Genomic DNA, 14329 nt, shown 5'->3' with positions numbered 1-14329 from the left:
AGGTGGGGTGAGGATGGGTACAGGGGTAAAGGCGTCCAGAGTGGGAGTGTGTAGATGGAGCATTGAGGGCAGGGACCACCACAAAGTGACCCTACGTGAGGCTCTCAACGCCCAGGAATTTAAAAAGCTGTTTGTTTCCTCTGTGGGTCTGGGTGCTTCGCTCCGTCTATTCCTTCGGACTCCAACAAAACAGACGTTTTCCATTCCCCCTGTGTCCAGATTTATGGCCATCACAAACAGCAGCCCCCGCACAAGGAGCAGGGCATGGGGATGCCCCCGAAGACGGGCTCCAGTGACAGCCTGGACAGCAAGGATGAGGATCACTCTTCTAAATGTCAAGGTGACGGGGACTGAGGAATAAAGGGATCTGGAATGGAAGGAGGCGCAGGGATTAGGAGAACTGGGACATCCCCACCGCCTGTAGCTCACTCTCCGCCCTCCCCTCACCCACACCCAAGCCCCCCTCCAAGCAGTAGGGAAAGGCATCTCTCTCTGCCTCCTCTCACCCTGCCTGGCTCCCTCCTCTCCCTCCCAGCCACCCCCAGGAAAGGAGGGTTAGAAAGAACTCAGGTATCCCATGGGCAAACCCAGTGAATGAGGTGCAGAGGTAGACAAGACCCCAGGGGCCCAGCTCCTCTGCTCCTGTCCTCAGTCACAGCCCAGAGCAGTGACCGGTTAGCCGCTCTTTTTGTCTTTCCCTCTTCCCAGACTGTATGCGCCGCCTGGGACACGTGGTAAGAAGGAAATTAGGAGAAGACTGGATCTTTCTGGTGCTCCTGGGACTGCTTATGGCTCTGGTTAGCTGGAGCATGGATTATGTCAGTGCCAAAAGCCTTCAGGGTAGGTTTAACCTGGTCCTTTACCCTCAGCCTCTCTTCGCACAGCGGTTCCTAGAGTTTCTAGAGTTCCTGCCTGGGATAAGCTGGGCATGTTTGGGGGAGGGGGGGCGCTGCACAGAGGAGGTCTGGCCCAGGAGAAGATGCACTTCTGCCCCTTCAGCTGCTGCCTGAAGAAGAAGACCCGGACCCAGATGCACTTCTGCCCCTTCAGCTGCTGCCATACAACCTGTGGGTGCCCCTCTAATAGGGTGACCAGCTCATCCCCATTTCCCCAGGGCTTTTCTGGTTTGGGCACTGACCACCCTGAGTCCCAGGCACCCTCCCCCCACCCCAGGTTCTGGGCAAACTGGGGCAGCCTGCAGTCCCAGCACTCAGAAGTGGGGTTCGCGGACTCTACCTCCTACAAGTGGTGGGCACTTGGACAGGTCACGGCACCTCCCACAACTCGGGCTCCCTTGTGTCCAGTGAGAACAATACCGTGTGGTGAGGTCAGACGGGATGGCCAGGCCGTGAGGACGCTCCTTGCACACTGTGATGTGCTGCGCCATGGGGGTGCGGTGACATCCCGCCACGCTGGGACTGAGCTCAGGCACGTGTCTCTGCAGCCTACAAGTGGACCTATTACCAGATGCAGCCCAGCCTGCCTCTGCAGTACCTGGTCTGGGTCACCTTCCCGCTAACTCTCATCCTCTTCAGCGCCCTCTTTTGCCACCTCATCTCTCCCCAGGCCGTTGGTGAGAACCTCCCACCCCCCCCATCCGCTCACCACCCTACCCCTGTCGTGTCATCAGTGTTATCTCTTTAGCCTGTAGACCCTTCCAGTGCCCTTCCTCCCTCGCTCAGCCCCTCAACCCGACTGACGGCCCTTTCCCCTGTCTTGCCATCGTCTCCCCACCCACGCCCATCACCACGTCCGCCTGTCTGGATGTTTGTCTCCCTTTTAACCTCTAGCTGGAAGCGGCACATAATCACTCTTTGAACCTTTTAGGCTCCGGGATCCCTGAGATGAAGACAATACTCCGTGGGGTCATCCTGAAGGAATATCTCACCCTCAAGGCCTTTGTGGCCAAGGTTGTGGCCCTGACTGCAGGGCTGGGCAGTGGCATTCCTGTGGGGAAGGAGGTAAGTCCACTGGTGCTCCGGCAGAGGGCAGCACTGAGCCTGGAGGGAGCTCCGGGAGCCTGAGACCAGGGGCGCTGGGAGAGCCAGCGCCAGGGTACGTTAGGGAGGGGAAATACTAGGGAAGGTCCTAGTCGTGGAGCAGAATAACAGAAGTCTGAGCCAGTAGGGCCTTAGAGCAGTCTCCCAGACTGGGCCCTGTTGACATTTTGGGTCGGGTAATTCTTGGTTCTGGGGGACTGCCCTGTGCATTGTGGAAGGTTTAGCAGATCCCTGGCCTCTACCTCCTAGATGTCGGTAGCGCCCCCTCGTTTGGAGAATCAGAATGCCTCCAGATATTGGCAAATTCCCTGGGGGGTGGGGAGAGGGATCTCGCCCGGTGGAGGACCACTGCCTTGGAGGCACTTCAGACCAGTTTCCTTGTTTTAATATTACGGAAGCTGAACCCCAGAGAGAGGCTGTGTTTTTTTCAAGGTTATACTCACGTGCATTCTTGCCCGGCCACAATCGGGAATCCACACAGCAGCCAGAGTCTTTTCAAAATGGAATCAGTACTGGCAGAACCTCTGCTCAAGAACTTCTAATGGCTTTCCAGTCTTCTAAAAATCAAGTACAAACGTCTCTCTGGGGCCTAGGAGACCTGTGCTGATCTGGCTTCTTTCTGTCTGGTCTTCTGCTCTCCCAAGCCGCCCTTGTTCACTGCGTTTGGGTGACAGGGTCTTCCTGTCCCTCAATCACACAAGCTGTTCCCGTCCCAGGACCCAGCGTGGAGCGTTCTTCCTCCTGACACCCACGTGGCTCACTGCCTCACTTCAGTGGAGACACTACTCAATTGTGGCCGTCCCCGAGTGCCTTCTCTAAACCCACATCACACCCTAGTCTGTCTGCCTCTCTATGCCCTCACCCTTTCTCATTTTCCCCACCTGTAGCCTCCCTGAAATGCTGGTCCATCTCCCCACCCCCACCCCCCACCCCCTTCCCCTCTGGAATGAAGTTCAGGAGGGCAGATCCTCTGTCGTGCTCACTGCCGCATTTCTGGCACGCAGCTCAGTGCCTGGAGCCATAAAGCTTGTCCAGTGAAGGACGCACAGCCTCCCGTCTGGACCCCTGCTGCTGACCCCTCACCTCCCTCTCTCTCCCAGGGCCCATTTGTGCACATAGCCAGCATCTGTGCTGCTGTCCTCAGCAAGTTCATGTCAATGTTCTGCGGGGTGTATGAGGTAAGGTTGAGAAAGAAAATGAGGGACGGGCTGTGTGTGCTTAGGGCGTCGGGAGGGCTGCCTTTGCTCTGGGCTGGCCATGATGCTGAAAGGGGGCGTCGCGCTAACCCACGCTCCTTTATTCTACACAAACACCGCGCCCCAGCCCCCCCTCCCCCCCCCCAGCCACGTACCCCAGCCTTTTCCCGGCCGCCCTTCTCCATCTGCTCCCCGGCTCCTCCAGGCCTGCAGGCCCTCCAGCTCCCATGCTGCCCCTCGACAGTGCCCCCCACGCCCCCACCCCCGCGCCCCATCCAAGCTCCGCCCTTGCCTCCTGTACCCACCCTGTCCCTCTGTTTTCCTGGTCCTCCCCACCCCATCTCTCACAAGCACTGCTGCCGGCCCTAGCCCTCCACCCTCCTCGTCCTGCGTGCTTCTCTGTTGCAGACCGTGTCTGGGCGGCTTGATCTCCTGGTGCCGGCCTGTGCGGTGGGCGTGGGATGCTGCTTTGCAGCCCCTATCGGAGGCAAGTCCCACTTCCTCCCTACTCCGGAGCACGACCTGGAAGGGGGTTTGAGTGGCTGCCTAAGCTTTGGGGTGGAGAGGGTGCTCGCTGAAGGGACTGGGGGGTGGGCATTCAAGGAGTGACCCCGGATCGCAGCCCCTGGGTTCCAGGCACCCGCGCTTTTCCGCCAAAGGGCTATGTGTTCTTTCGCGGCTGGCGGCTGTTTTATGCAGGCTTTTATTGGTACCGTTTGTCTGAAGTCCTCTCTGTTTCTCTTCCTATCGACACTTCTTGCCTTGGGTTGTCCGCATCTCCAGCCCCTCTCTGATGATCATTTATTGGCTTACCTGCCTTGCATATATTTACCTTTTATTTCTAAGTTTGGCTTGCCCTATGAGGTCACTTCCTGTTTGCCAAACTAACTGAGTATCTCTTGACCTGGGAATCACTGGGGGAGATGGGACCACTGTGAGTCTCTGTGACTTAAGCCTCTCTTTCTGCCTTATTCCCCACCCTTGCCTGTTCTCCGTTCCTCTCTGCTCCCCTTCCCTGCCCCACCCCCCATCTCTCTGTCTGTCTGTCTCTCTCTCCCCTAGTAGCAGCCATACTATTACACTGACATGCTGACTGTGGGCTGTGCTGTGGGAGTTGGCTGTTGTTTTGGGACACCACTCGGAGGCAAGTGATTTACCCCCTCCTACATCAATCCACTGCCTGGCCCTGCTCCCCGAGTGCGATACTGCCAGTTAAAACAAAAGTATGACCAGAACAGCAAACTTTTAGTGAGCATTTACCGTGTACAGGTGATGTTCTAAGCACCTTACTCCTGCTAAAAACTTTATGAGACCGACAGCACAGAGGAGAGGGAGGAGAAAACTGATCACAGAGAGGGTAAGTGACTTGAGCAAGGCCAGCCCATTAGCAAGAGGTAGAGCGGGGAATGAAAACCAAGGCAGTCCCCCCAGCCCCCCTACTTGTAATCAATAAAGCCTGTCGAAATTGTTGGACACCTTTGCCCTCCACTTATTACGTCCTCTAACCGGGGACCTTATGTAGTGTGTTCTCCACGGGAGAGCTTCCATTGTGCGTGTTATCAAGGACACGGGGGTCTGGGTGCGGTTATTCAGACTAATGGTCAGCTTTAATGAGGGCTGCGGACAGGAATTAAAGCACCTTTGCTCCCTGACAGCAACATAAACCTGAGATTAGTTCTCCCCGCACATGAAAGGCAAAGGGCAGCTTTTCAGACGGTTTTCTTTGTCCTGGGTCACTAACAAGTGGGCACGGACAGAGAAAGCAGCCATGTTTACTTAGTGGTGGGTCCGTTGTAACAAGATTAACACAGGAGGGACTACATGGATCATTCATTCATTGGATTCATTGGTGATTAAAAAGGGCACCGAGTTGACACTGGGGAAACAAAATTGCCGGAAAAGCATATGCTCCTTAAACGTTAGAGGTAGCTTTTCAATTATGAAAATGTAATCAGTCCCTTCATAGAGGAGTGCGCAGGTAACTCCCACGTCTCAGCTCAGGCATGACTTACGAGTAAGCGTTCAGAGGGAGCAGAAAGTGTTTCATACCCGTTTGTCCTGATGCTGTGCCCAGCGTAAGATCAGCTAGCATCCTGTCTGTACTTCTCGTGTCAGCTCTTGTCATTAAAGTCACCAGTCTCCATGAGTGAGGGATGTATTTGAATTTCTGTACACACTTCAGTGCGTTTGAATTTCTGTACACGTTAGACATTCACACTTAACATTTGCACCCACTTTCACCTTTACTTTCTCTTTTTGCCTTACAAATCCAGAAAGTCTAAAAAGCATTTTCAGACAGGTGGGCTTTAAAAAAAAATTTTTTTTAATCAGCCAGATTATTTTAAAATGAAGAGAATGTGTATTTTTTGCATAAAACTGGAATGTCTAGGATGAACGAGGAAGGTTTCTCTTGGTCCAGTGTAGAATATAGGGAAGGTGGTAAGGGAGCGACAGGTAAAACATGGCTCTTGACCCGAGAAAAGGTTCAGTACTGAAAAATTAAGATGCCATTTTCAGGGGGCACCTCGGTGGCTCAGTCAGCTGAGCATCCAACTCTTGATTTCAGCTCAGGTCATGATCCCACGGTCTTGGAATCAAGCCCAGCATTGGGTTCTGTGCTGAGCATGGAACCTGATTGAGATCTTCTCTCCCTTTCTCTGCCCCTCCCCCACTTGCACACGCATGCACACACTCTTTCTCAAATTTTTTAAAAATTAAAAAATAAACACCCTGGAAGGTAGGCTTATTTGATTATTTTTCTTTTTTTAAGAACATAGAGTAATTCTGAAAGAAAACATTAGTAAAACGATAATTTATTCATTACATAGCCAACTCTTAATTCCTTACACTGATGAAAGAAATCTGCTTCAACAACCTGCTAAAACGACAAACATCTTTTTGCTTCTACCGTGTGCCCTCTGTGCGGTGTGCCCTCTGGGTGTGCTGGATCCCATACTCCCAGGGGCTCACAGCTGACGGGGTGGATGGGCAGATAAACCCATCATCATAGCCCACCCAAAGAAGTGTCTCGATGACAGTTTGGGCAAAGTGCAAGGAAGACAATGAGGACAGGTACTTTGGACAGAAGAGACAGCATTGCAAAGTCAAGATCTGGGGGCTGTAATCACAGTAGATGAGAGCATTGTTAAGAGAAACAGGAACAGGAAGTGAGTCTGCACAGGGAAACCATGAAGGAAGGAAATCATGAATCGTGAAGGTCCTCACAGGCCATGCACAAGAATGTAGATTCTATTCTCTCGGCCACAATTTGTCCAAATGTGTTTTACAGAACATGGTTCTCCATGGCATTAATAGAGGTAACGTGAAAAGTGTTCCAAGGTCAAATAAGTTGGAAAAACACTGTGTTAAACAGCTAGTTCCTTTTTTTTTTTTTAATTTTTTTTTCAACGTTTATTTATTTTTGGGACAGAGAGAGACAGAGCATGAATGGGGGAGGGGCAGAGAGAGAGGGAGACACAGAATCGGAAACAGGCTCCAGGCTCTGAGCCATCAGCCCAGAGCCTGACCCGGGGCTCGAACTCACGGACCACAAGATCGTGACCTGGCTGAAGTCAGACGCTTAACCGACTGCGCCACCCAGGCGCCCCAAACAGCTAGTTCTTTAAACTGGAAGAGTTATCGGAATGTTGGATATGCTGGCATGCTTTGTGAATATGCAAAATGTGGCTCCAGTACAGCATTTCCCACAGAATCCCTTCTGCAAGGAACTTCTCATAAGATTCAGAAGACCTCACAGATCGGGCTTTTGGAAATGCTGTCACAGGGGAAGGGGAGCCATGGAAGAATTCTGTACAAGGAAGGGAGTGACACACGACAGGCCCGGCACATCCATCCAGTCCCTCCAGCAGATGTGTGCAGAGTTGGACCAGCCTGTGGATTAACAGGATTCAGTCTAAGATTAAGAAGAAGGCTATTGTCAAAGCCCTGATGCCAGATGATGAGAGACTGAACTGGACAGAGGAAGAAGAGAGAAGAGGACGATACATACTGATGATAGAAAGTAAAATTGATGTGACCTGGAGGTTTATTTTATGTGAGGCTATAAAGGATGAGACAGAGGAATCTGGGCCAACTCCCAAAGTTTATTCCAAGGAAAATTGGGTGGACAACGGTGCTGGTCAGCAAGACAAGGAATATGGGACATGAAACGGGTCTGGAGGAGTTGATCCATTTTACTTTAAATCTATTGAGTTTGAAGATCCAGTGGCATAGCCGAGTGATACCGACCAGGCAGCTGGACTGTTGAGTCTGAAGTCCAGGAACTGAGCTGAACACATGGCTTTGCTAACAAGTAGCCTGTCGGTGGCAGTTGAAGCCATGAAATAGAGAAAGTGTGTCTGTGAGTAGCAAGAGCAGGAGGCCAAGGTCAAGGCCCTGGCTTGGGCAGGGGCAAAGGAGCCAGAGGGGGAGAACAGGGAACATCCAGGGCGGCAGAAGAGAGCTGTACCACAGAACAGAAACCAGAGAGTTTCCAGAAGCTGTTTGTGTTTTTAATGCTTTGTTTGCTCTTAGCGGCACATTTTCTGCTTGGCTCAGACTAATAGTAAAATCAGTTCTCATTCCTGAGTATAGAGTGACAGACTGCTGGGGAAAGCATCCCAGAACCACATCATAGGAAAGAAAATCTAGCCCAGGGTTTCAAAATATGGTCGTAAAATATTCATAAGTTGGATAGCTTACACCCCAACAAATCAAAGCTGACTTTGTTTTATTACTGGTAAAGAAAAGGAGAGAGACTTCCTCCACCTGCTCCCCACACTGTGTCAAATCCTCCTTTCAGCCCGAGGAGACAGTAGCCTTACCGGCCGTGATTTGAGGAGCAGGGGCAGAAAGGGTGGCTGGCAGCTCCAGCTGCCCCAAATTCCCCCTTCCCTCGCTCCGCTCTCTGAAATTTCACCCGTTCTGTTCTCTCTTGTTCTGTCTCCTCCCCTTCCTCTCCCGTTCACCCATAGAACAGACAGAAAGCCCCGACGATGTGTCAGGCATTGTATTAGGTTGTGGTTTCCAAGGAACTTTTGATCCTAGGGGGAACTCAGAGATGGAAACACACAACAAGTGCTCAAACAGTCCAAAATTCTGAGACAGTCAGCTGTTTCCACCTGACGAGGGGCACCTGGAATGCCTTCCCAGAGAAGGTGACTTTTGAGCTGACCCCTAGGGACCCTCGGCCAAAATGCTGCAGCTACTCTGTGAGGGAGTAACCGGCAGGCCACTATCCTCTTGGAGCAAGTAACTTACTCAACTATTGACTGTCACCTGTGAAACAGAGCGGGGCGGTCCCGGAGGAGTCCAGAGTTGTGACTTTGCATGTAGAACAGGGAGAAAAACATTGGCTCGGACGGAAGCTGCTACCTGAGGGGTCTCAGACCAGCAACCGTTCACCGTGGGGGGAAGGGAGGAGACGCACCTTAGCTGGTTCCTGGTTGCTCTTGGGCCCAGGCCTCTCCTCCACTCATCTAGTTTCATGCTGCATTTTTCTGGTTTCTCTTCCTCATTTTCCATAAAGATGAGGCTTAGCTAGCTACTATTTCTTGCCATCAATTTTTATCCTGCATCTAATCAAAGTCCACTCCCGTATTCTTAATACGTTCAAAGGTTATTTTCCTTGCTGTCTCTTGAATCTCGCTTTTAGGCCCTCATTAGCGTTCCTCACTTTGTCCCTCCTTCTGCTTGCTATCGGTCTGTGTATCGACCTCCTCATTTTCCCCTCCAGCATCTGCTCAGAAACAGTGCTATTGGGGCGCCCGGGTGGCGCAGTCGGTTAAGCGTCCGGCTTCAGCCAGGTCACGATCTCGCGGTCCGTGAGTTCGAGCCCCGCGTCGGGCTCTGGGCTGATGGCTCGGAGCCTGGAGCCTGTTTCTGATTCTGTGTCTCCCTCTCTCTCTGCCCCTCCCCCGTTCATGCTCTGTCTCTCTCTGTCCCAAAAAAAAAAAAAAAAAAAAAAAAAGAAACAGTGCTATTTAGGCCTTTTAATTAGCTTTCCTTCTGCCCCACTCACCTTTCTGAAACAAAATTGTTTTTAACTCCTAGCCTCTTGGTTTTTCCCCTTGTTTTTGTTATTTTATGTCAGGTTTTTAATGTTAACTTTTTTTTTTAATTTGAGAGAGAGCACGCACAGGGGAGAGGGGGAGAGAGAGAGAGAGAGAGAGAGAGAGAGAGAGAGAGAGAATATTAAGCTGGCTCTGCACTCAACGTGCATGCACAGGGCTCAATATCATGACCCGGGATCATGGCCTGAGCCAAAATCAAGAGTCAGACACTCAGCCGACTGAGCCGTCCAGGCGCCCCTAATATTAAGTTTTAAACACTTTGATGAATCCTCTTCTTTTCTTGGAATATTGATTATTGTCAGCTCTCATGAAGGCTTCTCATGTTCATTTTTCTTATTTGTTCCTTATAAAGTTGCCTCAAGGTATGTGGTACCTGGGAGGAGGGAGTAGAGATTGGAGGGAATGTGAAGGAGAGTTCCCGTGGGTCCTGAGCTCTGCCTCACAGCTCTGCTGAGCACCTGCTCTGGAAATGTTTTCTCCCATAACTTCCCTGCAGAAACTCTGCAACAACCCTTAAGTCCCTGTGGCTATCTGACAATCGTGAATCCCACCCAACCCTACTTTCTAAGGGAGAGAGAGGGTGGGACCACCTGACCCCCTCGGTCTGTGGGTTGAGGACCACACTCCCCGTCCCCCACCCCGAGCTCCTCTCTGTATCTTACTGGACCACATCCCCGGCCTGCAAACAACCGCCAGCGTGAGCAGGTGTATGTTTTAGAGCGTGAGGTTCCAGGAGACCATTACTTCCCACTGCTGCTTCCCCTGTGATTCAGGTTTCAGCAAAAGCACCTCGGGGCCACAGGGTGGGGGCTGGGGGAGAGCCTCCTACTCTGTCTGGCCCTGACCACCCCCACGCCCCTGCAGGAGTGCTGTTCAGCATCGAGGTCACCTCTACCTACTTTGCCGTGCGGAACTACTGGCGAGGATTCTTTGCGGCCACGTTCAGTGCCTTTGTTTTCCGCGTGCTGGCCGTGTGGAACAAGGATGCCGGTAACAGGGAAAGAGGGAGGCTGGTAATGGGGCGTGTAGGGAAGCTCCTTAGGGCGGTTTAGAAAAGGAATGGATGGCATTATTTCGGAAGTGGGCCCAAGGATATAGAGCAAAGATATAGGTCCTGGATCACGGAGTAGAAGGGCAGTGTTCGGCCATAAAAACTGGAAATTCAGTGGAAGAGGTGACATTGGCCTCGGAGGAAGGAAGGAATTGACCCTCGGCTGATGATTCTGGCTTCCTCTCGGGTCTTTGTGGCGCTCCCACCATGCCTTTCCATCCCGTAGTCACCATCACCGCCCTCTTCAGAACCAATTTCCGAATGGATTTCCCCTTTGACCTGCAGGAACTCCCAGCCTTTGCCATCATCGGGTCAGTGGAGTGCCCTGGGAGTGGTTAGCTGGGGGTGGGGGCAGGGCAGGGTGCGGCTTTGGGCTGGGAGGGGCCCAAGCTGAAAGCCTGGGGGCAGGCGTGGGTGAGTGTGAGTTGCTGGGGGAGGGTGGGTGCCTGGTATTTGTTTCCCTGCCACAGCCAGGTCTGGGATGAGGGTTCCATTGCTGTACGACTTGCACCCTCAGGATTTGCTGTGGGTTCCTGGGAGCTGTATTTGTGTATCTGCACCGCCAAGTCATGCTTGGTGTCCGAAGGCACAAGGCCCTCAGCCGATTTCTGGCGAAGCAGTGAGTCACTGCCCTTCTGTGTCCTACCCATTTACTTTCTGCTTTCTCCACAAGCCCCTCCCTTTTAATCTTTCTCAAAGGCTGTAAATGCCAATACATGACTTGAGATAAAATATAGGAGCCCTGATATTCCACATAGAGAGAGAACACGGTGTGGTTTGCCCGTTAAAGATTGCTTTTTGGTGGCAAGAACATTCTGTGTTTAAAGAGCTGAGGATGGGATGCCTGGGTGGCTCAGTGGACTGAGCATCTGACTCTTGGTTTCAGCTCAGGTCATGATCTCACAGTTCATGGGCTCTCTCTCCTCTCTCTCTCTCTCCCTCCCCCCGCCCCACCCCTCTCCCTCACTCACTTTCTCTCTCTCCTAAAAAAAGAAAATAAAAATAAAGAGCTAAGTCTGCAGTGGGCTACTAGGACCCAGCTAGCCAGCTCATTGTGACATCCACTGTGGCTAACTTGGGGGGGCTTAAATCTGTGTCTTTTTCAGTCGCCTGCTGTATCCCGGAATCGTCACCTTTGTCATCGCTTCATTCACTTTTCCACCAGGAATGGGTCAATTCATGGCTGGAGAGGTCAGCTCCAAAGAGTCTGGGGAGGGAGGTGGGCGTCAGGTCACTGAGCTTGGACTAAGCCAGGGCAGGGCCACAGCACAGACATCCCTCCAGCTTCTGAGCACAGGTACTTTTACCCAAGTGTAGAATCTCTCCCCAAGAACAGACAAGAGAGACCCTTGAAAAATGAGAAGAGAGAATCCACTTTGTTTGTTTGTTTGTTTGTTTGTTTGTTTGTTTGTTTTTTGGGAGAGAGAGAGGGAGGGGCAGAGAGAAGGAGAGATAGAATCCCAAACAGGCTCCACGCTGACAGCAGAAAGCCCGATGCAGGGCTCGAACTCATGAACCATGAGATCATAACCTGAGCTGAAGTCGGATGCTTAACTGACTGAGCTACCCGGGAAACCCCAGGAGAATCAGTTCTGTACAAAGGGCTAGCACCAAACATCCTTGGAGACCTGCCCCCTTTTGCTTCTCCCTCTCACAGCTGATGCCTCGTGAAGCCATCAGTACCCTCTTTGACAACAACACGTGGGTAAAGCATGTGGGTGACCCTGCAAGCCTGGGCCAGTCGGCTGTGTGGATCCATCCACAAGTCAACGTCGTCATCATCATCCTCCTCTTCTTTATCATGAAGGTACCCCTCCCTGCACTCCTGACCCCCTAAGCTTCTGTCTGTTTTCAACCTGGAACCCATGGTTTGCGTAGGATAGAAAAGGGTAAACTTCATGTGGACCGGAAAACAAGTAGCTGGAAACCTTAGCGCAGGTAAGTTGCCCATCTATAGGAGTGAGCCAGTGTCTATTCATGTCAACTTAGCGATGTTACCATCATTACCATAAGCCTGCTAAAAGTTCCACTTGCTAAGTGCCTAAGATGTCACAGCAGCCTGGTAAACAAGGACAAGACGGGGTGGAGCAGTATAGATGACTGTGGGAACACCTAAGATAAGCTAACCAAATCCCACCACATATTAGAGAATTGTATACTTCATTCTCCATGCGTCTGATTATCCATTTTTGGATGATTTGCATATCCATTTTCCCCCTGTCTAGTGGGTAATCTCTTTTCTAGAATTGCAAAAGAGATAAAATATTTAAATCAATTTTATTAGTGGCTATATGTAATTTTTATACATGGTATTGTTCCCTAGTTAGGTAGCGAGGCCGTGAGGATTTTACCACTCTCAAGCCTTTTTCTCCTAATTTCAGTTAGGAAACCACAACTGGTCTCTTACATCCGTTCTCTTCCATGTCTGCCCATCAAGGACCATGTATTCCTAAGCTTCTCAGTCACCGCCTTATACAAAGATATTTTTATTTCCACCCCTAGTTGTGACATCTCTTCTGGCTGCTGCTTGCCTTTCTTTTTTCTCTTTCGATGATTGCCTTATTACTGACAGTGCGTGTTGCCTGTATGTTCCAAGATTTCCTCTGTATATTAGGGTTCTCAAGTAAAAGACTGTCCACACTGAACCTTCATGCTTTTGAATACCTTGCTATTAACTTATCCATGATAATTTTTGTGAATCTATATTTTTGCAGGATATGAGTCACTAAGTTATATATGCTTATGGTTGGAAAAAATGTCTTTGTTTTTTGCTGCTCCTTTAATGTACTTGCCAAGGATCCCATGATTAAAGATACCAGGTGCTTGACGCACCAGGTTCCAAGTCTGTGACTTACATTCTCAGGATTTGCTCTGGGTTTCTGGAAGCTGTATCTGTGCATGTTCTTTCCCGTTCCACTCCATGTGGGTTCAGTGGGTCAACAGCTTCCATATTTTGCACACCTGCTTTATTAATTAGGTCCGTTTTTGTTTCTTCCTTCACAAGATTTGATATTTTTATCGTAAAAGTAGTCTCGCTGTCTTGTTAGGGATTTGACTTTTGGACTTCCAGTACAGCGTTCATCTTCTCTCACTTATAAATCGCAGCTTCCTGTAAGTAACCGAGTCCAAGTTTTGATAGCATCTCAGAATTTATTGTTCAAGGAAAATAATATAGACTGAGCTGTATGGTAACTTTGGGATCATATATACTTTTTTTTAAATTTTATTCAAATCCAAGTTAGTTAAAGTAATGTAATAATGGTTCCAGGAGTAGAATTTAGTATAACACCCAGTACTCATCCCAAGGGCCCTCCTTAATACCCATCACCCATTTAGTGCATTCCCCCACCCAAGCCCCGCCTCCCATCAACCCTCAATTTGTTTTTTGTACTTAGGAGTCTCTTATGGTTTGCCTCCCTCTCTGTTGTTTTTTTTTTTTTTTTTTTAATTTTTTTTAATGTTTATTCATTTTTGACAGAGAGTGGGAGACAGAACGTGAGCGGGGGAGGGGCAGAGAGAGAGAGAGAGAGAGAGGGAGACCCAGAATCCGAAGCAGGCTCCAGGCCCCAAGCTATCAGCACAGAGCCCGACGCGGGGCTCAAACCCATGAACTGTGAGATCATGACCTGAGCCGAATTCGGACGCTTAACCGACTGAGCCACCCAGGCACCCCTCTCTGTTTTCATCTTATTTTTCCTTCCCTTCCTCTATGTTCATCTGTTCTGTTTCTTAAATTGCACGTATGAGTGAAGTCATATGATATTTATCTTTCTCTGACTTATTTTGCTTAGCATAATTCATTCTAATTCCATCAATGTTGCTGCAAATTGCAAGATTTCATTCTTTTTGATCGCCAAGTACTATTCCATTGTGTATATATACCACATCTTTTTTATCTATTCTTCAGTCGATGGACATTTAGGCTGTTTCTGTAATTTGGCTGTTGTTGATAGGATCATATATACTTTTAAAATGTCAAGGTTTTGGGGTGCCTGGGTGACTCAGTCAGTT

At 50.2% G+C, this 14329-nt stretch overlaps 1 protein-coding gene across 1 annotated transcript in view; it reads left to right on the top strand.

Moving 5' to 3' along the window:
- Positions 1 to 14329, top strand: part of CLCN1 (chloride voltage-gated channel 1) — a 33499-nt gene that overhangs the window by 2659 nt on the left and 16511 nt on the right. The window contains exons 2-12 of the mRNA XM_040471705.1: positions 220 to 340; positions 709 to 840; positions 1445 to 1573; positions 1828 to 1961; positions 3101 to 3178; positions 4262 to 4340; positions 10132 to 10257; positions 10545 to 10629; positions 10836 to 10937; positions 11425 to 11509; positions 11976 to 12125. Of these exons, the coding sequence (XP_040327639.1) occupies positions 220 to 340; positions 709 to 840; positions 1445 to 1573; positions 1828 to 1961; positions 3101 to 3178; positions 4262 to 4340; positions 10132 to 10257; positions 10545 to 10629; positions 10836 to 10937; positions 11425 to 11509; positions 11976 to 12125 (1221 nt within the window). The remainder of the gene's footprint in view (positions 1 to 219; positions 341 to 708; positions 841 to 1444; positions 1574 to 1827; positions 1962 to 3100; positions 3179 to 4261; positions 4341 to 10131; positions 10258 to 10544; positions 10630 to 10835; positions 10938 to 11424; positions 11510 to 11975; positions 12126 to 14329) is intronic.

This window comes from Herpailurus yagouaroundi, unplaced genomic scaffold (assembly GCF_014898765.1).
Source record: "Herpailurus yagouaroundi ecotype Mexico unplaced genomic scaffold, PumYag 100, whole genome shotgun sequence".
NCBI classification, from domain to species: Eukaryota; Metazoa; Chordata; class Mammalia; order Carnivora; family Felidae; genus Herpailurus; species Herpailurus yagouaroundi.
Note: the sequence above shows the minus strand (reverse complement) of the source record. Positions and strands in the feature narration are given on the sequence as shown.